Source organism: Chenopodium album, chromosome 5 (assembly GCF_948465745.1).
Source record: "Chenopodium album chromosome 5, dcCheAlbu1.1, whole genome shotgun sequence".
Classification (NCBI taxonomy): domain Eukaryota; kingdom Viridiplantae; phylum Streptophyta; class Magnoliopsida; order Caryophyllales; family Amaranthaceae; genus Chenopodium; species Chenopodium album.
This window is the reverse complement of record NC_137838.1, coordinates 79,343,964-79,366,482: the sequence shown is the minus strand read 5'-3', so window position 1 is coordinate 79,366,482 and position 22,519 is coordinate 79,343,964. Positions and strand designations below refer to the sequence as shown.

At 35.0% G+C, this 22,519-nt stretch overlaps 2 protein-coding genes and 1 pseudogene across 4 annotated transcripts in view; 2 read left to right on the top strand and 1 right to left on the bottom strand.

Moving 5' to 3' along the window:
• The first annotated feature begins 1,734 nt into the window (after positions 1-1,734).
• LOC145633256 (large ribosomal subunit protein uL2z pseudogene) lies at positions 1,735-3,574 on the top strand (annotated as a pseudogene). The gene is made up of 2 exons (XR_014112594.1): positions 1,735-2,131; positions 3,107-3,574. The product of XR_014112594.1 is annotated as a large ribosomal subunit protein uL2z pseudogene (transcript).
• A 1,849-nt stretch (positions 3,575-5,423) lies between these two features.
• On the bottom strand, positions 5,424-11,116 carry LOC145631253 (uncharacterized). Its single transcript, XM_081683345.1, has 6 exons — positions 10,942-11,116; positions 10,821-10,853; positions 10,587-10,720; positions 10,092-10,203; positions 9,106-9,853; positions 5,424-6,224 (listed from the first exon to the last, which is right to left on the bottom strand). The coding sequence occupies exons 1-6, from the start codon at positions 11,005-11,007 to the stop codon at positions 5,521-5,523; spliced, it is 1,797 nt and encodes a 598-aa protein (XP_081539471.1). The 5' UTR covers positions 11,008-11,116; the 3' UTR covers positions 5,424-5,520.
• A 2,688-nt stretch (positions 11,117-13,804) lies between these two features.
• LOC145632467 (uncharacterized) overlaps positions 13,805-22,519 on the top strand; it is a 31,259-nt gene continuing 22,544 nt past the window's right edge. Inside the window, exons 1-5 of one of the 2 annotated variants that reach the window (XM_081684850.1) lie at positions 13,805-14,401; positions 14,485-14,534; positions 16,919-17,053; positions 17,149-17,424; positions 20,321-20,407. In XM_081684850.1, coding sequence (XP_081540976.1) covers positions 13,930-14,401; positions 14,485-14,534; positions 16,919-17,053; positions 17,149-17,424; positions 20,321-20,407 — 1,020 coding nt within the window. In that variant the 5' untranslated portion in view covers positions 13,805-13,929. Of the gene's footprint in view, positions 14,402-14,472; positions 14,535-16,918; positions 17,054-17,148; positions 17,425-20,320; positions 20,408-22,519 lie in introns of both variants that reach the window. The other variant, XM_081684849.1, reaches the window with a different exon arrangement.

Genomic DNA, 22,519 nt, shown 5'->3' with positions numbered 1-22,519 from the left:
CCCTAAACCCTAAACCCTAAACCCTAAACCCTAAACCCTAAACCCTAAACCCTAAACCCTAAACCCTAAACCCTAAACCCTAAACCCTAAACCCTAAACCCTAAACCCTAAACCCTAAACCCTAAACCCTAAACCCTAAACCCTAAACCCTAAACCCTAAACCCTAAACCCTAAACCCTAAACCCTAAACCCTAAACCCTAAACCCTAAACCCTAAACCCTAAACCCTAAACCCTAAACCCTAACCCTAAACCCTAAACCCTAAACCCTAAACCCTAAACCCTAAACCCTAAACCCTAAACCCTAAACCCTAAACCCTAAACCCTATAAACCCTAAACCCTAAACCCTAAACCCTAAACCCTAAACCCGAAACCCCAAACCTTGAACCCCAAACCCTGAACCCCAAACCCTAAACCCTGAAACCCCAAACCTAAACCCTAATGATGTAATTTTGCCGTATGCAATGCTAACAAAATGATATCTAATAAGATTTATAACTAAGGGCCTGGTCACATTTACTGAACTGAACTGTACTTAACTGATTGGAGCTGAACTGAACTGAACTAAGCTGAAATGCATATTTTATGAGAGAGGGAAATTAAGAACTGAACTGATTGAATCTGAACTGAACTGAACTGTTTGGAGCTGAACTAAAGTGAACTAAACTGAAATTAAGTAAATGTGAACAGGCCCTAACCCCTTAATTATTGTTGTTGGAAAGATATAGGTGTTCCGTGTTTAATTCATCTAAATTACTCCGTATTTCAATTTAACTTATTACTCCTTTAATTATTTTTGATTTCTCCATTATATTTACCCCTAAATAGATTTGATTTATTAGTTTTTGTTTTTATAAGGTAAAGAGAACATCACAATATGAAAAACTTAGCTTATAAGTACTACAACAACTGAGTCAAGGACTCATACTTTCTTCTTTAATGGTGAAATTAGGACCCCAACATACTGAGGCATATTTAATAATTTGTTTTTATAAGGTAAAGAGAACATCACAATATGAAAAACTTAGCTTATAAGTACTACAACAACTGAGTCAAGGACTCATACTTTCTTCTTTAATGGTGAAATTAGGACCCCAACATACTGAGGCATATTTAATAATTTACTGGTAGTTATATTTATGAACATATTTGACTATCTAGTTTGATTAGCATGATGTACATAGCTAGTTGTGTAAAAAAATGTTTGGTAAATACTTTAGTTGCTTCAGTATATTATGTAAAAAAAAAAAATATTGTTCATTAACTAACTTAGTATAAAAGAAATTTTTGAACCCAGATTAGGTTTTAATAGAAGTTACGAAGTACATATTTATCAAACACTTAAATTAATTTTTTCATAATAGTCAAACCTATGATAGGCTACCTATTTTTTTTTTTTTTTTTTTTTTTTTTTTGAACAAACTATAATAGGCTACTTTAATGCAAAATCAATATTGATTCTAATAAATTACCTAATTTAAATAAAAAAAAATAAAAACAAACTACTAAAACAGTAAAACTCCAAACATACACCAATTCACAACATTCACAAACCCATGAATTCAGTCCACAAAAACAAACCCAAAATACAACCTACGGCAAAAACCACAAACCTTAACCCATGCCCCTTCTTTCCCCCATTTCATTCCCAGTTTCCCACCGCATTCATCCCTCACAAACCCCTATTTTCTCTTTCCCCCTTCCCCTCCCCTTTCCGCCGCCATGGGAAGAGTGATCCGAGCTCAACGTAACCCACCACCGCAAAGGCCCCGCCAAGTTCCGAACCCTCGACTTCGGCGAGCGCAATGGCTACCTCAAGGGTGTTATCACCGAGGTCATCCATGACCCTGGTCGTGGCGCACCCCTTGCTCGCGTCACTTTCCGACACCCTTTCAGGTACAAGCACCAGAAGGAGCTCTTCGTTGCTGCTGAGGGTATGTACACTGGTCAATTCATCTATTGTGGGAAGAAGGCTAATCTTATGTTGGGAATGTTCTTCCTTTGAGATCTATTCCTGAGGGAGCTGTTGTTTGTAATGTTGAACATCATGTTGGTGATCGTGGTGTTCTTGCTCGTGCTTCTGGAGATTACGCTATTGTTATCTCTCACAACCCTGATAATGATACTTCTAGGTATATTTCTGTTACTTCTCTGTTTTGTTGAGAAATTTTATATGATTTTGTTTTCTGGGATTTTGAATTGTAATATTTGTTTGTGATATGATTTTTGGATGTTTTATGAGTTTTGTTCTGCGTTAGAAATGTATATTTGAGTTAGGTTTTTGTTTTTGGATTGAAAATTGGGATCTTGCTGTATGATTTGTTTGTGTTTTGATTTAAGGTATTGGATTCTAGATTATATTTATGGTGATTATTGATTTGGGTTTTTGTTTTGGATTAAAAAATTGGATCTTTTTGTATGATTTGTTTGTGTTTTGGTTTATTGTTTTGGAGTTTAGATGATATTTATGATAATTGGTTTTTTTAGTTACATTGTTTTTCTGGGTTTTGATTATGATGATACTTGTTACAAGATTGGTTTTGATTATGATGATACTTGTTACAAGATTGGTTAAAAGGAATTTTTGTATGTAATTTCTGTAAAATTTATGAATGCGACTGTTTTTGAAATGACTCATCGATTTGAGCTTAGAGGTATGTATTGATGATTTGCAGACGATAGAATAAATATGTTCAATAAATTAGTTCAATGAAATTTGAATTTGGCCATGAAACTTTTTGTGAGAGAAATATCTGTCATTATTTAGGTGTATTATGTATGTCATTTATGTGGAATATAGATGTTGCGTAGGTTGTAGGTTATAGGTCGATACAATCATAAAATTCTTAATAGACTTACTAATCTGTATAAGTACAAATTTCAGTCCTTTAAGTCATGTTCCTGGGGCAGAGTGTTTGATAATAATTCCATTTTGTGTTATTGTGAAGCATGATGTATTAATGTATTATTGTATTGTGATGTGGATTAGGGAAGTGCAAGTGAGCTGTTAGCATGATACTTGCCTATCTCTGTGGCAATTGAGATATTATCAAACTCTATTTATAAATTCTGATTGGACCTATTTAACAAAATCTACTCTGTTGCAGGATCAAGCTCCCATCTGGTTCCAAGAAGATTGTTCCAAGTGGTTGCCGTGCTATGATCGGTCAGGTTGCTGGTGGAGGTCGTACTGAGAAGCCACTTCTTAAGGCAGGAAATGCATACCAGAAGTACAGAGTGAAGAGGAACTGATCATGCCAGTACGGTTCGTAGAGATGAATTCGTGGTGTTGCTATGAATCCAGTTGAGCATCCTCACGGAGGAGGTAACCACCAGCATATTGGTCATGCCAGTACTGTTCGTAGAGATGCACCACCAGGGCAGAAGGTTGGTCTTATTGCCGCTAGGAGGACTGGTCGTCTTCGTGGTCAAGCTGCTGCTAATCTTTCCAAGAGTGACTAGGCTTAATTTACTTGGGCATTTTATTGTCATTTTGATGTCTTTGTTTTGTTTATTTAAAGTTTGGAGTACCTATTTTAAAGATTGCAGTGCTAAGAATGGTTTTGTTTGCAATATTAGGAATGGTTTTTGCAATGGTGACGATCAATTTCATTGTGCTAGTTTTTTTTTAGCTTTCATCTGTTGTTGAATCAGCCTAAGATTAGTTGATTATTTGTATGAATTGCCTTGATGATAGCCTAAGTTAATACATCTTGACTCTTAGTTAAAGAGAGAAATATGCTGACATATCTATCATGCTTGTGAATTGTGATAATACGAAGTAATTGGTTTGGGGTGTTTTAATGGACGCCTTCACACCTTAACTATAATGCTAGCTCATATTGTATAGTTAATACTTGTATAATTTTACAGAGGTTAAGCTCTTGGGTAAGGTGAATGATATAGTTTAGAGACACTGTCAGGCAAGATAATATCCACACATATTTGTAGAATGTTTTACAAGTCCTAGTATGGTGGCTATGATGAGCGTAAATTGCATAACTAAAACCTTACCTGGCTGGTATGCCGAACCTAATACCCGAACTCTTCTCAAGATCAACTGACACAATTTGGCCCAAGCTAACCTGCCCGATCCAAAAATAAATGTTCTTATAAATAATTACTTTATATCTAATTATTAAAATAAGTAGCTCAACGATAGATCTAAAAATGACCTACTTTAAACCCAAAATCAACCCGAACAAGTCAAATCCGAAAATAATCCAACCTAAAGAGACTTGATCCAAAACTATTACTACTATTGTTCTTCTGATAGAAATAACTTTGTTAATATGGCAACTAATAGGGCATATACTGTCATATCCATACAATGGGCAAAATGCTTGGATATATGTTTTCATTTCATCATTTTGTTTTTCTTCATCCCCCACCCATTACAAGACGGTTATCGCTTTATGATAAAACAAAACTATTACAAATTATATAAATATGAATCGTACTCAATTGATTTGCAAAATGTTTAGTACAATAATACCAAGAGTATATTTTCTATTATCTTAGATACCACAATTTTGTATTGATTTAAGAATTACATTCTTGTCAGCCTCCAAAAAGTAATCCGGCTGCTTGCTCTTCATTGCCATTGAAAAGCTGGAGAGCTTGTATAACATCATTCCTTGGAAATCCTAGCTCTACAAGCTTTACGACTTTGGCTTCGAAATCAGGACCCTGCAGCAGAGACATAAGTCACTCAGATTCAGCTTTCTATACCCTCACATACTTGTCCAAGAGTCAGAATACTATTTTGGAAAAAGAGAGAGAGAGAGAGAGAGAGAGAGAGAGAGATTTAATGGATACTTTAATATTCCAAGTGAGACAGTTTTGAATACTTATTTAAGAATTAAACTACCATGTCACTGATTCTCTAAATGCAGTTCATGTTGACATACTAAAGTGTACTGAGGACTACTAACTATCCTAAATGGATAAATTGTAACATGACATGTTCAAGCATCATAGCAGACTTAGACTCAATCAACATAGCAATATAGCTTCACTGTAGAAGATAATGTACAAATAGAAGAAAAAGATGAATTTGGGTGATATGTGGTCACAAACAGGCTTTTTGATAAACATTTCAAGAAGATTTAACAATCAAGTTAGCCTAAAATGAGATTATACTCATGCTTAAGACATGTAGAGGTGTAACAATGGGGTTTTGCTATGTATTCACACCATGTAGAACAAACCCCAGGCCCCAAACATGTACACCTGTGGTAATGGCCTTGGGCCTCAAAAAACCAGAAAAGAGGACTAAATGTTTGATGAATAGCACTATAGTCATTAGAAGCTCACAACACTTTAGCAGCAGCTAAGGACCTATGGTTTTCGATCATGTGAAACTGAGGTAACCAGGATTACTCTCAGTCTGATCTATTTGTACCTTTTTTTAGACCATAAAAGTAAAAAGAAAAGAAAATTAATCATATATCTTAATTCAACCCAGGATTACAAGATGAAAAAGAAATCACCTAACCCCATAAATAGAGTGTATTAACTATTAAGTGGGTACAACCATTGCTGATTTGGGTACTAGTTGCATGACAAACAGTGCAAATACTAAGACCAGCAAAACCAATTGAAAAATAAGGCATTTTGTAAACTTAAATACTCGTTTCTGCATCTTCTGAATCTCTTCACCACCAAAGATATCACCATACAGTGCATCCAACTTCTCAGCTTGCCCTTTTAGAATGACAGCCTTGTTTTCTACACTCACTGCCAATTTTGGAGATTGTGCTTGCTCCTTACTTAGAGAAATTTGCTCCCTCAATATCCTATCTTCAACAAGAACACTGAATTCCTTGGAAGATCTTGCTATCACAACTGACTGAACTTCAGCTTCAAGTTTTTTCATGAAAAGATCCTGCAGCTCAGCTTCCATTACTATGTATCTTTTACTTTGCTGCTCCATAGTGCTCCTTACACTTTCTTGAGGTGATTCCATACTTCTCATTGTTTCTAGTTCAGCAATCCTCAGTTCCTTCTCCTTGAGGCTACCTTCAGCTTCATTCAGCTGTCTTTCAAGAGTTTGGACAATCTTGCTCAAATAGGCATGATTAAACTCACTCCAACCATCAAAAGCATTTTCCATGTAAACTAAAGGATCAACAGACAAAGATGGGACAGGAACACCACTAGTCTTGTCGGAGTCATCGCACAATGAACAAATGCCCTTGCCTATCTCCCCAAACTTCTGAACTTCTGCAAGAATCAAATGCATACTATATAAAACATGTAGAAATTACTATAGTACCTCCAATAGATGATGTGCAAGGCAATTTGGCGATTAGATCTAAAACGATTACCAAAAATAAAAGGAAAAAAAAAAAAAAAAGAAAAAAAAGAACCATGTTTTGCAATTAGCAAATCACACCTATGGCAGGAAAACATGAATTTGGAAATAAAAATCAAGAATAAAACTAAGACAAAGACACAAACACAGAAGCCAGTAAATCAATATTTTAAAAATCTTTTACTATTATTATTTTTATTGTTGTTAGCATCAAAATTGAAAAAAATTTATTCAAGTTAGTTTGGGAAATTAAAGAGCTTTTAGAAAGAAAACTGTATGTTGTGACTCTAAAAATCCTTGACGAAGAACTTGCTCATCTTTCAAATAAACAATTATTCCCCATGAGAATCTGAGTTCTGAAATTGGAAAATGTTACTTTCATGACACTTTTCAAGCCTCAAAGATCAAACTACATTCCACAGATGATCACCGTGCTCCAATTTCAATATTGAATGTCGTAGATAACCATTTATGAATTAGCAGCTAACATTTTGAATGTATAGAAAGAAAGGAAATTAAACAATGACAAATTGATATTCTAAAGGGGTGGTGATAATAATGAAATATTTTAACTCGTAAAGCAAATTGATTCCTCCGATATATGTATTCAAAATCCTTTACCTAAATAGGAGTGAAGTAGAAGTCTAGCTAACAAAAAAGAAAGGATGTAAATGGAAAGCATAACTATCAAAAAGGAACGCCAATAGTATTTGACAACAGATAAGCAGCACAAAGTTTCACAAACCATTTTGATCTAGTCCATTAATACCCATTAATACAACTCGGTTGATAAAATACAAAGGTCATAATTTTCACACATAATTGGAAGCTACATATTGAAACAAACACATTGTTCATCCATTACAGATTTTTATTGTTGTTAGCATCTATGTTAGGAAAAAGAGTAATATATACTGATGAGCTTGCCTTTCAAGGTCACTTAATTTCTAATTTGATATGATAGCTACTTTTTGTTCTATGAACCATATAGCATCTTTTTGTATGCTAAATGGCAGCCCTTTCTCTACTTCATTGGTACCTAGTTCCTAGGATTTTGGTATCTTATACTAGAATTAACCTTAACATCTTCTTCTTCTGCTTGAACACCTTAATCCTATAAGTGAGGTTGGCTACATGAATCAACATGAGGACTTCCTAAGAGGTCACCCTTCCTACTACTACTCTCAATCATTGCAACTCATGCCAAGTGATGTGACAAAGTTTTACATTGGTTGTCACTGCCTACTGTGACCCTCCTCCTTTAACCTAGGATTTCTCTGAAGAGGATGGCTAAACAAAAATATACAAAGTTATGTTTCTTTCGTCGTTAACGGTATTTCTTGATAAATTTTACTTGTGATACATGACAACTCCCACACACTAGAATCCGAAATCCCAAAGGAAGTTAACCACCATGCTAAACCCACAAATGGCTAGCAGACCTACTTTTTCTTTTTCTTTGTTTTCACTTTTGAAAAATTACATTATAAAATAAGCAAGCTAAACTTTTTAAACTTCCTTCACTGTTAGAGCATCTATGTCCCCTCAAATTTGAAGAAATTAGTCTCACAGTAAAATGCTAAGCCCCTCCAAAAACTCCCTTTTCAGTGATTAGGTATAATTAGAGATGGAGAGTCTCACATACCAAACTCCTATGTTCAAAAGTGTTTTTTGTTGTTTGATGTGCTACAATTAGAAATGTTGGCGAGTTCATTCAGGAAAAGTACAATACAAAAAGAGAGGGATTCAAACCTTAAAGTTACTTAATTCCAAAACAATGCATGCTAATTAGTAATATTGCCATTGGCCCATTGCTGCATTTTGCCAAAGCAACTTCTTCTTTAACCTACCAAAACCACAAATCGAATTTGTAACAACTCCTGAATGTTCGAAACTTTGAACAGCACACCCAAGGCTCCTTATCACCGAAAGAGTCTTCTCTAAAATAGCTAACCAATTCATAGTGAAGAAAAACGCGCGTAACAAGACTCACTGACAGGGCAAGCATATACTACATACTACATAAACTTCATTGGCAATTTGGCATAAACCTGGTAAATTTCAAATCTACCGATGGAGAGGAACAATTATTTTGCAGCTTAAGGTTAATTCTAGTGACGTTGTCTGCCTTTTGAGCCTTACTTGATTTTCTATTGGAAGCCTAGGTTCTTCAATTTTTTAATTTATCTTTTGAAGATAAGAAAATAGGTTACATTATCAGCTAAAAAATGAGTATAGATTAAATGTGGGTTCTAAATTACATATTATACTCATTTCTTTGAACCTCTTAAATTAAATACAAAGTGACTCTTAAAAGACCCATTTTATCCCAAGAAGACGCTAGATATAGATAGATTACTTTGTCTTAGACCGACTTAGAAGATAGGGAAGCTCAAGAAAGACACAAAAGTAAGGCCTCCGGCCAAACATGCCACAAAATTGCGATTTTGAAATTGTGCCACAACAATTTCTACACCTTTTCCTTACCAAATCCAAGAAAATGAATATGTCGTCAATCCACTACCAATAAGGCAAACCCAATACTCCTAATGTGAAGTAAACAATCTCCTCCTAAGGTAATTTGTCATTTCATATTGAAGCATGAACAAGACTTTCTAATATCAATTACTAGTCATATCCAGCCTAACATTGAAGCATGTCATTAATATAGATCCTACCATACTCTTGAACAATAGAAGAAGGATATTAGTAAAAATGTGGGGGTCCAGTTAAAGTAGAAAGCTTTAACCCAAAAACAAAAAAAAAAAAAAGCTATAGTAGAAAGCAAACCTGTTTGAAGAGCAAGTTGGGCAGATTGGAGCAGCAAGAGAGAGTCGAGAAGAGGATCGCTGTCAGTGGAGACCTTAGTGTTCCCATGGTAAGCAGTGGAGGACAATTGATCTGAAGAGTCTGATGAAAGACCAAAATTAGTAGTTCCAGTAAGAGTAGAGGGAAGTTGTTGTTGACAGGGTGGTGGCGAAGGCAGGGGATGGGGATGGGCTGCATCAAAGGTTGAGAGATTTGGAGTCGGAAGATGATCGCGAAAAGAACTTCTGGAATCAGACTCCATGCTAGAAAGGGGGGAGGTTTCTCTGGGTTTCTGTTTCTTGATAGGGTCGGGATGAGTCTGAGGCTGAGGTTGATTCAAGATGGGTTTGTTGGGCCTGCGCTGATTCGGATGCGGATGATGAGCTTGAGTTGAAGCTCGAAGAGAGATCTTGGGATGGCTAGCAGCCGTTGATGACTTGCTGCTACTCCGATGGCTATGGCTGTCCTCGCTGTTATCGGAATCCGCACCGACATTGAAAGTGTCAACAACAGCAGCAGCTGAATTGTTGTGATTAGGTGACATTGAAGAAACAACATTGTCATTCAAAATGTTAGCAGACCCTCTCTTGAGCATTCTACCAGCAGTAGAATCGGAATCATAATCCTTTTCCTTTTCCAAATCCGTTTCCTTGGTGATAACAACATCTTTTCTTCTAATCCTTCGCCACTTCTTCAACCCATATCCCTTATTAGTCAAGGAACGAGATTCCTGAATCCCGATTCCCATAGAATACAACAATTAATTTACATTTAATTGAGCAGCCTAAATCACTAATTTTTCTCAATAAAGGTTTACAAGGAGAAAGTATTAAAAACGAGAATAATAGTTCCAATTCCACAACTTAACACAGTGATAAGAGAGCAATCAAAAGTTAAATATTTTTTGGTCCACTAGTTGTGTTGCAATTGCTATCTAATGAAAGAAGATGATATGAAGACATGAATACCTGATACAATTGAGCCATCAGATTAGAATCTCCACGAACTTGCTGCTGAAAAGCAGCAGCAGGGTTGACAGCAGAACCATCAGGACTGAGGGCAAGGTCACTTGAAGATGGACTACAGGAGCAAAGGACAAGTTAGAGTTAAAGATGATATAGAGATGATTACTATTTTTACAGAAATCGTCATAATTTGTAACAGTTCTCATGGCACATTAGTAGCATAACAACATTGTGCTATAATAAACATCCCTAAAATTGAGGGGTAAACATATTTGTGATCAATCAAATATTGCTTAAAACTAAAGCCGAATTTGTTGAATATTTTTTGCTCCACTAGTTATAACAGTGAAAAATCCATCATACGATTAGTGTAGAGTGTCTAGTCCTAATTGGGGCTTAAAATTAAGCCGAATTGGCAATACAAATAAGTGCATCAAAAATGTTAAAATGTAGTTGTAAAATGAGCAATGATATAAAGAAAGTAATATGAAAAAGTACCGAGAAGGAGGAGCAGCATTAGAAAGCATCATGATCAAATCGCCATCGCAAACACTGAGTACACTGAGTTTGTCATGGTTATTCATCTCCTTGCCATTGTACATCAATTGTTGCTGCTGCAACACCACCCCACTCTGCTCCCCCAAATCAATCAAAAACAATTACTCTACTACAATTCAATTTCATCAAATTAAAAATTAACAGATATAGATAGAGTGGTGGTTGTTATTGTACCTCGACTTCAAGCAAAGCCTTGACATTTTCGACCTGCGAAATTGGATCAAGATCCATTAGTCAGAAATTCAATGCAAAAATTGAAATTGAATTCAGAAATTAGGGTTTAAGAGAAAACTACAGCTTCGTCGGGGTCGACATCTAAGGAGATGAATTTCTCATCGGCGGTCATTACTGTGATCTTCATCTTCTTCTAGTTGTTGTTGTCATTGAAACGAATTGAATCTGTTGTCAATTTTACCAAATCTGAAATTAAGAGTGTTTTCCACGAACCGTCCACATAAGCAAGTTTATTGTGTTTTGAGTTTTTTAAAAAAAAAAAATCAATCAACACAAAACCGCTAATTAGCGGTTTTATAAGAATTTGCGCATACAATTGTGGAGATTATTTCACCTAACAAGTAAACCAATTAGCGGTTTATATGTGTATAAAACCGTTAATTCAGGGCTTGTTTGACATCATTTTTTGTTTTCAGTTTTCTTTTTTTTGAAAACTAAAAACTGGAAACAAGAAAAAGGTGTTTCCACTTTTTTATTGTCAGTTTTCAAAATTATCATGATTTTAATAAGTCTAAATAATTTTTTTTTTTTGAAAGAATAAATCTAAATAATTTTTTGATTCATTATGTGACATATATATTATACTTTTAAAAAACAAACAACAAAAAACCATAGTGATGTCAAACGAACCCTCAATTAGCGGTGTACTAGTAAATTGTAAAAAAAAACAAATTAATTAATTGAAATGCTGGGTTAGACGGTATGAGGGGGAATTTTTTGTAAAAGGAATGTAATTTGGGAATTTTTGAATCTTTGAACAATTTTTATGGAAATCACTCTTTACTTAATTAACTTAAGAAATTATTTGGAAAAAAAAAAAAAAAAAAAAAAAAAAAAAAAAAAAACACCAATGATACAACTGAACAACCGCCGCCCCCAACCCAACCTGACCCCCACCTCCGACAACCGACGCCTTGCTAATGCCCTGGCTTGCCGGCGCCCATTTTGCTGGCTCATTCGCCCTCCCCCGCCAGCGAAGCTCAACCCATTCATCTCCCATTCCCGTTTGGATTTCAAGATAGTTCAAGGCAAGATTCCTGTTGGGTAATGTGGGTAGTTTTGAGTCTAATTTAAGATTTTGGGGCAGGCGAATAGGAGACGAGGGTCATTCCAGGGAGGTAGGGGTGTTTATGTGGTGGATTAGGGAGGAGGAATTGGTAGGAGGGTGGCGTTTTCTTCCCTAAATTTTCAAAATTTTAAGATAATTCTAATAATTACCTTTTTTTTTTTGTTACTGTATATTCAAGATTTTTGGCATTCTTTTTCATTTTATTCCCTACTTTTTATAAATTTTGAGATAACTCTTATAATTAGTGTTTAAACAATTATGTCATTTAAATTGTTCATTTACTTATTTGCCCTCATTTTATTAGTTGATGCTTTATTGAACCCTTAAGAATAGTATGCGTGTAATACCCCAATTTTCAAGCTAGTATAAACTTTTAAACTTTAACTAGATATGTTATTTTAATAGATTTTATGATTATTATTTTCGTATTTGATATTATATATAAAAAAAAAATTAAAAAAGAAACAAAAAATACTGAAAACTGATAATTTTGAAAGTGATTTTGGATTATTTCAAGAAACTGATTTTGTAAAAAAAAAAAAAAAAAAAAAAAAAAAAAAAAATGTGAAACCGATTTTCTAGAATTGGTGTTATCGGATAAAAAAGAAAAACAACAAACAAATTATATTTGAAATTAGTTCTTATCTTGTAGAAGACCTTCTGGATGAATCTACCTTCACAATATTAAGTTTATAAAAGCCCAATCTCACGCACCCAAATTGCTATGAGAAAATATTAGCTCCAAGAAGCTTTCTTTTTCCCTCAAACCGATTATTATCCCTTAGTTTGTTTCATTTGCTAAAACACCAACTATAATTGATTGAGTATAGTGGTAAGCCATGATTCTCCTTCACCTATCATTCTTGATTATAATAATTGTTAGCCAACCCACCACGAACTACGCCTTCGTCCCTTGACCTTGATTTATATTTCTATGCCTTTTTCCGATTCACATTTTAAGGAGTATGGTTTTTATTATATATTTTTGTTTGTTAAAAAAAAGGGGGGGGGTTTGTTTGGTCTTCTGTAAATTGTAAGATAATTCTTTCAATCATAGACAATGGTTAGGCGAGCAACAATGGTGGGGAAAGATGAGTAATTGATCTACAAAGTTAGAAAGAGTTGGCAGACATCTCTTTTATAACAAAAAAAAAATCTATTTCCTTTCTTTTTACGTAGCGGTGTATTAGTAATAGGCATCAAGCATTAATGATGTTGCCTAACTAATTCGATTAGTATACTAAACTAACTTGGACTCGTTTATTTATAGACGGAGGCTAATAGGTGAACATTTCGGAGGTTATTTACCTTGAGATATTACGCACGATCAAGGTAATTTTCAATGTCCATCATCTTTAGAATCCCGTTAGGAAATTGTTTTGAAATAATATGTGTCAAATACATAATTAGGCCCTATTCTTTTGAGCTTCTGGGCACAGCAGAGCAAAGCAGATTTCAGCAGAGCAGAGCAAATTTCAGCAGAGCAAAGCAAGAGCAGAGCAGATTTCAGCAGAGCAAAGCAGAGCAGAACAGATTTCAGCAGAGTAGAGCAAAGCAGCTCTAAAGAACGGGGCCTAAAAGAGATTACCGGACATGACTAGTTAGCTTGTTAGTTACCCTAGTACGAGTATATGAAAGGGTAGAATAAGAAAGACTTTTAAGTTAAAGGGGTATGGGCTTTTGTATTAATGGGCCAAAAGTTCAGTTTATTAATTTAATTTCTTGTGTTCTAAGTAGAAAATTTTCAGCATTTTTGCCCGAAGTGAACCGAATTGGAAAAAAAACCGAACCGTATTTCTGTTTGATTTGGTTCGGTATGCGGATTTAATCTAGCTGTGTCACTTTCACAGTTTCACCCAATGTCCAAAATCAACATTTTCTGTTCCCGCCAGAAACCCTCCTCCTTCTCGGCTTCTCCTCTTCCTCTTCTTCAGAAATTGCTCGGGCGTTAGGTCAGCGGTTCCACCCTGACGTTGAAGAATGGAATTTCCCGACCTAGATGAGCTTCAATGGCTAGAGGTCAACCAGCAGGAGGAGGAAGAAGAATACTCGGTGGAACTAGAAGTCGAAGAAGACAAATTCGAAATTGAGGATGACCATTATGAATCTGAAGAAGCACCTCCTTCTCCGCATCGACATTCCCAATCTCGAACTCAGATTCCCTCCTATGACAAGAAGCGTCCTCGATCCCCACTGGATACCGACTATGATGAGTGTGTTAGGGTTAGGGTTAGAACTGAAATTGAAACACCTGACGTCTCTATTCAACTAGAGAAGCACGACAATGCGATATATTTGTCGCGCTTTGCCTCGGAAATTGATGGTGATTGTGTGCCAATCACTGCCCCCTCTGGATCTGGTGAACGAGTCTATGCCAAGCTCGACAGGCATACATTTTCAGTTAGCGATGATAATGTTGTTAAGAATTCCAATATGTCAGCCACATCCAGCGGTATATTTCTCTTTGGTTACTGGATTTTTTGTTTTAGATGTTTTCCGTATCCTAAACTGAATTACTTGCAGGTCTTATCTCAGAATCAGTCTGTGTTCTGTTGCAAAACGCAGAGCAGGATGCACTGTTGAAGGTACTCCTATTTCTTGGTCCTCAGAGTTTCATGTTTTATGAAATATCTACCTAGGATGCACTTTTGATATTGCTGTCTTTGACATATGTGAACTTGTTTTTGTTTTAAACATCTTATACTTTTTTATGAAATAGGTTAAATTAGTATGAACAAAACACACCCTTAGTAGATACTATGCAGTCTTGATTGGATGAGTCTTTTTTAATTCATTATAATACGTGTATATACCCTATCGTTGTAATTGTTTGGATCTTAAACAATTCCGACTAGCAAGTAACTATTTTTTAAAACCATTAAGAATTATCAAAATCGTGTATGTGCTAGAGGATTCACCAAACCTTGGCTATTGATATTACAAGTGCTGCTAGCTATGAGTTTTATTAGACTCTCATTTGAAGGGCTTTCAATGTTGTTTCCTTAGTGGAGCCTACAATTGTGTAGATTTTTTGTTTGAGCTTGGTTGGAAAACGTTATGGTTAGCTTGCTTTGGTTTGAGATTGTTGTTTTCTTAATATGGAGGTAGTGTGTTAGTTGAAAAAAGCAAAAAGTAGCTGAGAGAATTAGAGGTGAGAGAATGTAAAATTAACATAATATGATTTATGTTGGGTCCACTAGTTGAGATAAATGAATTAAATATTGTAAAAGCTTTTCAAATAAGGAAATAGAGCAAGTATTTAAAAAGGCCGGATATGGAAAGTGGAGAAAGTATTTAAAAACGGAGGGAGTATGATTTAATAATCAAGTATGTATTATTAGAATCTATCCATACTACTAACTACATTTAGGTTGTGTTTAGCTCAGCTTATCTTCTTTATTGCTCTGTTGCGAACTATTTTCTTCATATCCAACTTTTATATTGAACTGACATATACATATATTTTGATTTGGAATATATTTGTACTTTTTTTAATCTAATTTTTAGATATGTTTAAAATAATGATACTTCCTCCTCTCTTTATTTTTTTCTCTCTACCTCTCTCTATTATTCAAAACCAACTTCAGAATAAGATTTAGTTGTAGGAAAAAGCTGTAGATAAATCTTTTTACTAGCATAATAAAGCTAAGATAACAAAATATTTAGAAAAATTTGTCGGGAAGGGCCCTTTTAAGTGGTCTATTTGTAATAAAGGATTATTTATCTAAAAAGTGGCAAAGTAGGACCTTAAACGATTTTTTTATTTGTGAAGAGGTACCTTTTATCAGATTCCGACGTTTGACTATTATTTTCCGATGTAGACCTTCACGTGCCAAACTTATGACATGATTTTTGCCTCAGTTTTTGTCCATTCTCCTTACTAACTACCATGCTCATCAACCCACCATCATTTCACCGTCATTCCACCACTATCCCACCATCATGTCATGCCATACCACCACCATCACTATATCTTTCCACTCGTGACATTATCTTTTTTTTCTTTTCCCCACCTACCACTGTAGTTCACACTAAGTCAAATGAATTTACTTGAATAAATGAAAACCCTATTTTCTGTAATGAGCTACAAAAAAAAAAAAAATGGAATATTGTGTGAATAAGCTTAAAGTTAAAACCAAAAAAGAATACTAAAGATGATGTGAATCTTAGTCGGAAAACCAAAAGTCACAAGGATATGATCTAACCCTAAATTTGATACATAATTAACTAAAAATCCACCAAATTAATTAATCTCCATACAAACTAAGAACAAGGAATCTAGCTAGACTAGTTTATGCAAATGAATTATTTAACTAAAACAAACAAATCAACAATTGATCCCAGTCAACCAAAACTTAAGTGTTTAAACTCAAGCTAATTATCAATGTATTTCATATATAAATAATTAACTTGTGTACAACCCTATATATAAGCTAGCTTTCCCTCAGAAGATTGGGACGAGTCCCTAATTCAATTCTAAACAAACTAGTAAACCTAAACTGCCTTGAAGACTAAGTCTTACACGATTTTTACAACTCACCAAATCTGATTTGTTTTAGATCCAATACCAAATCAAACTAGAATTTTTTCCTGTAAACATATCCCTAAATTATAGGATTTTAAGATAGATTAATAACTAATCTTTTGCTAACAATAGACATATGTTAATTAGCTAACAACTAACTAATTTAGCCGTAACAAACTAAAATTATTCTAGCTTTGAAGAACTTGAAGAAACATAAAGAAAGATTAAACATCCTAATGCTTGAACCAAGAAAAAACCCTTTCAAGTGAAAGGTAAAAATTTGCAAGCAAAGTCTAAATAAAAACGAACATGTGGTGCCTAACTGCCTATAGTTTTTAGTTGATCTGGATCTTGACTTGAAATATGTTCTATGCCCCTTTTTTGACTATTGTTAATCTGTGCAAATTCTAAATTGTAATTTAATTTTTTGCTTTGTTGCTGTAGGCTTTACAGTCTAGTTCTGAAGTTCAAGACACGTTACCTCCAGAATCTTCAGTTATGACTGAAGAACTTTGGGTTAACAAATATGCTCCAAGATCTTTTACTGAGCTTCTTAGTGACGAACAAACAAATAGAGAGGTATGTTCACCTTAATCTTTTTCTAAAGTATGAAGTACTCTTTACCAAGTGGCTTTTGTTCTTCTCATTTTTATATGCCATATTATTGCATACAGGTTCTCTCTTGGCTGAAACAATGGGATGCTGCAGTTTTTGGTAATGGTATTAGAAACACTGAAGATGAGGTTTTATCTGCACTGAGACGACATTCTTCTCTTCCCCTCCATCAGAAACATTCTAGTGCTAGTTTTCCCGGGAAGAGTCGAGGACCTAAATATCCTGGAAAGTACACAGAGACTTCATCTAATTTTGAGCATGAAAACAATAGGCCTAAAGTTGTTGATAATGTGCAAAACACGAGGCAAAATAGTTCAAGGACACCAGATCAAAAGGTCAGCATTTAGAAACTACTTTTGTTGGTAAAAATCTATGATGGTGGCATGGCACTCTCACTCTTATTTTTCCAAAGTTTGTTTTCATCATGCCATTGTAGATTGCTACCAAAGCTTCTTAAAATAACAAAAACAAACACAAGTGAAAGAAAACAAAAGGTATACAAATCTAGACTAAGAATCAATAACTATAACAAAATTATTGAGCAAGTCGGGGCTTAGTACTAGTGAGGTGGGTCTACTGTGGCCTTTTGGGTTATTCATAATTGAAGGTGGGAAAAATCAGGGCTAAGGCCAATTATAAGTGGGTTCAAAGTGAAGCCAATAAAAAATTTGTTTAAAAATACACAAAGAGCAAAAAAGAAGACCAATGAAGCATCGACTTTTCAAGGATAGAGGAATATGAGAGAGAAGGGGAAAGGTCACTCGGTCAAAATGGACATGTGGTGCCTATAGTTGAATGTTACCATATAAAAAGTCCTAATGGCCCTTCTTAATAAGGACATAGAAGGACCAAATACCCTTAATAGCTGGCCTAACCCTATTGCCGTAGGGTAGCTTTGCGCAATAACCACCCTACTTTCATGTGCACTTAATTACATGTATAAAGGTTAGATACAAGGTTAAATTACGAACATCGGTATATTGATTAAGTTGAATGACAATGGCTGTGATTTTTGTGTTAGCTTCACAATATGGTGCATTGGTTCATAATTGATCAAAAGTAGGAGTTTTGTTGTCACATTAATGTTTAGTACATTGATGCTCTTTTAGAAGGTAGAGTCTTTGCTAAAGTAATGAATAGATGGTCATCCTTTTATTTATTATTTTTATGGTGCCTTCGGTGGTATTAAAGTTTGTTATAGTTGTTAGGTTACCTTTTTTTTTTTTTTTTTTTTTAAGGTCAAAAATGAATTAATAGCCTATGGAAAATTTAATGTTGAATGGATTAACTTCATTGCGGACTATTATACTACCTCCTTTTTATATCATGTGCAACATTAAATGGATATTACACATTTTCGAACCTCTGTGGGTAATCGCTCATGGTAATCGATTGATAGGTTAAGCATGTTGCTCTATGGTCTTGAATATTTAACTTATTTTAAGAACTCTTTCTCTTTCCTCCCCTTCTGTGCCAATTTCTCTCTTCTTCCCTTCCGTGAATCTCGGCCATCAAACCCAAGCCACGCCACCGCCAACACCTTCCCTACCTAGCTCATTTGTTTTCCTCAAACCTCGATTTCTTTCTTTAACCTCTTCAAACCCACCACTATCAATCGTAAACCGCTCTAAAACCATCGGGGCTTCCTACATCCAACGACCTCCCCTTTCAAACACCCCAACTAAGACACAAAACCCCCCTCGCTACTGAATATCCCTCTGCTCTCTTTGTTCCGATCTCTTTTCTCGACATCTTGCCAAACCACCAACCGGCCATTCGATCAAACCCATTGCCCCTTGCAACCCTTCTTCTCCCTTTCCTCTTATTACTCTTTTGTGGCTTTGATGTTGGGTATGAAAGGTTGTTAATGGCAATGACGGTGACGATGGTGCTGTTGGTGTTGATGACAGTGTTGTGGTTCAAGTTTATGTGTTGTGGTAGGTGAAGGGGAGGAGATAAAATGAAGATGGTTGTTTTTGTTGGTGGTGGTGGTCAAAGGGTTCAGGTGGTTTTTATTTTATTTTATTAATTTTTTTTTTTTTTATGAGTGGTCAAAGATGAAGAAGAAAAAAAATTACTTTGGTGCATTAAAATCAATGGGATGAAAGGTTTGGTTATTACATAACAATCAAATGGTTGGATTATTCAAAGACTACCAACTTAAGGTTTGATTATTAGAATCAATTTTATTGCTCGATGACAAATCGTATTGATGTGAATCTTTTGAGAAATTATGAACAAGGACAATCCCTTTGCATTGTTTTCATAACATTATTGCCATTGTTTATTTTGAAATGGAAATTATGATAGCGCACATTTTTAAGGTATGTAAGCTTACCGCAGCTGCTTTTTTAGGCCATAACTGCCGCAACTCATCCGCATTGCCCACGAAAATGGTCCTGTGATCAGTACTGAGATGGTGCCCGCTTTTGATTTCAAAACACAGTATAGACTTCCTAAACATTATATCTATATCTTTCTTTTCTCCATGGGGTGTGTAATTATGGAAAAAGCTTCAAGGATTGATCTTCCACATCTTGGATTGGATAAACCTGGATTCTGGAGTAAGTGATCATTACAATCCTTCACAGGGATAGATTTTTCCTTCCTAGGAAACAATTTTGTTTGTAATTTCACCGGGACAACTCCTGCTACATTTTTCATCTATACATAACTTCCTTCTCCTGCTAGGAGACTCACCCAACAGTCCTGTGACTCCTATCATTGTAAGCCCGAGAAATATTATGAGGAATCCGCAGACTAGCTTGTGTGCATATTGATATTATCACCACAATAATGAAAATAGTGTCCATTCTATGTGAGTTGGGAGGTCTAGGGTTTGAGGATTGGCAACTCAGAATGCATTTTTTTTTTTTCTAGAATTATGTAAAAATGACAACAATTTATTATTTAAATTGTAGGTGAATTTTATTCATATTCTATTTCCTATGATTTTTTAATTTCTCATAATTTTGGTAATAAAAATTGTGATGTTTTGGATGACATGTATGTTCTCTTTAAATGTATTTGATTTGATTAGCTGAGTAAGAATGAAAATAAAAGCCAGTTAAATGGTCAGATTTGTCAAATTCTTTGAACTGATGATGTAAAAAAATAAAAAAATCTTGATACGAAACTGACAAATGTATAATTCTACCCCACCAATTATTGGTTGAGATTTTGTTCTCTGTTCTACTTTATATGGTTAGCCTAAGCTTTCAATAATTGCAGGTTCTTTTGCTTTGTGGACCCCCTGGACTAGGAAAGACCACTCTTGCTCATGTAGCTGCTAAACACTGTGGATACCATGTTGTGGAGGTTGGTATCTAATTCTACTACGGTTAAAAATGTCCAATACCCAAATCCTAGAAAAAAAGATTCTTGGTTACTTCTAGCTAATGAATCAATTTACTTGTGTTTTATGGTTATGTATATTAGTATATATACTTCCTATGTTCTTTTTTGTTCTAGTCGCTTTCCATTTTAGTATGTTCTTTTTAGTTCTATTTACTTTGCTTAATTTCATTTTTGACTCATCCTTTTATTATTTTACCCCTTTGGCCCCACAAAAATTACACATTTCAATACTCTCGCTCTCTCTTACTTTATTATATTATTTTACCCCTTTGACCCCACAAAAATTACACTTTACAATACTCTCTCTCTCTCTCTCTTACTTTATCATTTTTTTTTTTTGTTTTTTTTTTGCACAAATTCACCTTCTTACATTCCCTCTTACTTTATATTTTGCGCCCACTCAATTTTTTCAATATTTCTTTAAATTGCATATCTACAACTAAGTAGAACATAAACGAATGGAGGGAGTATATGATTTGACTATGCTCTTTTTTTTTGTAATACTCTCTCCGCCCACGATTATGTGCTCCAAACATTCTTTTTGCTGACTCCTAGGCAAAACTTTAAGTGTAGTTTAATTAAGTTTAGGTGTGTTTAATTAAGTTGTAAAAAGGAGGGAAATAGGAGAGAGAAAGTGGTCCCATATGTTTAATTTTGTTAGTGGGTTTAAGTGAGTGGGAAATAGGAGAGAGAAAGTGGTCCCATATGTTTAATTTTAATAGTGGGTTTAAGTGAGTGGGAAATAGGAGAGAGAAAGTGGTCCCATATGTTTATGTTTGGTAAGATGGTCTTTTTACACTTTAAAATTTACTAAAAGAGGAAAGATAAAAAATTGTTGCGCATAATAGAGAGCACCCATTTATGGCAAATGTTGCAGATAATTGTGGGCGGAGGGAGTACATAGTTAAATTATATAATGAATCTATTTGATTTGTTGGATTCTTGTTTATTCGAAGTTGTGTAAGGTCAGTCCATTTCCATCTTAGTTACATGGCCCTAAAGTCCATATTCGAACCTGTTTCAACACGACACTGACCCGAATATAAACCTAATTAGTACACTCGAACACAACTACATCTTGAAACCCTAAATCTACACTTGGGCATTTAGGTGCTGAGTCGTGAGATTGTAAACTACTGCCTGGAAAAAACTATAAGGATACGATTTAGATAAGGTACACTCGGACACAACTACATCTTTAAACCCTAAATCTACAGTTGGCAGTTGGGCATTTAGGTGCTGAGTCGTGAGATTTTAAACTACTGCCGGAAAAAACTATAAGGATACGATTTAGATTAGGGTATCAATTAGACCCGTCAATCGGATCAGTCAGGTTTGGTTCATGTCGGGTCACTTTGGGTTACGGGTGGGTTGGGTCATGGGTCGAGACAACCCTAATCCAAAGTTTCGGGTTCGGGTCAACCCAACGGGTTTACAACAATTTTTTATAATTGTTTTATAATATTTTCAAGGTTACTTTGAAATTGTTTTATAATTGAACGGGTGTAGGCTATGTAGTTGATGGCATGAATGTGATAATTGGTGCAATTGGTGTGGGTTGATAATTGATGTAGTTGGTTGGTGTGGATTCGAGCATGAGTTATATGAGATAGAGAAATGAATGTCTTGTGATAGACAAATGATCAAACTCAATCAATAAACTAGATTTTTATTTTCTAATTAATGAAATTTTTTAGAAAAACCCATAAAAACAGGTTAGCAGGTTGGGTTCGGGTTTGACCTGCAAATTTACGGGTTAAATGGGTTCGGGTTAAATCGGGTTTCGGGTCAAAATATTTGTTCAAGACCCACAAAATCGGGTTAGGTTTGTGGGTTAGGTCGAAATTTGACTGGCCTAGTGGGAATGGGTGGGTGAAGATAGGCATGTGGTATTATTAAGGTTACTGCTGTAAAGGTGAGAATGGTGGCAGGATAAAAAAGGTAAGTTTATTAGTCGTTCATGTGATTTTGTTTTCTTGGCAGCTTCTCTATACCTTTTGTTTTTGGCACGTTAGCTTCTCCAATACTTTATTACTATTATTATATTTCCTCTATGTTACAAGGTATCGGCAC

What these genes read in the sequence shown, in the direction of transcription:
- LOC145631253 (XM_081683345.1), bottom strand. Translation starts at nt 11,007, where the DNA reads ATGAAGATCACAGTAATGACCGCCGATGAGAAATTCATCTCCTTAGAT. An exon ending in AATGCTGCTCCTCCTTCTCG is followed by an intron (nt 10,204 to 10,586) that starts GTACTTTTTCAT and finishes TTGCTCCTGTAG; the next exon opens with TCCATCTTCAAGTGACCTTG. An exon ending in TGATGGCTCAATTGTATCAG is followed by an intron (nt 9,854 to 10,091) that starts GTATTCATGTCT and finishes ATCGGGATTCAG; the next exon opens with GAATCTCGTTCCTTGACTAA.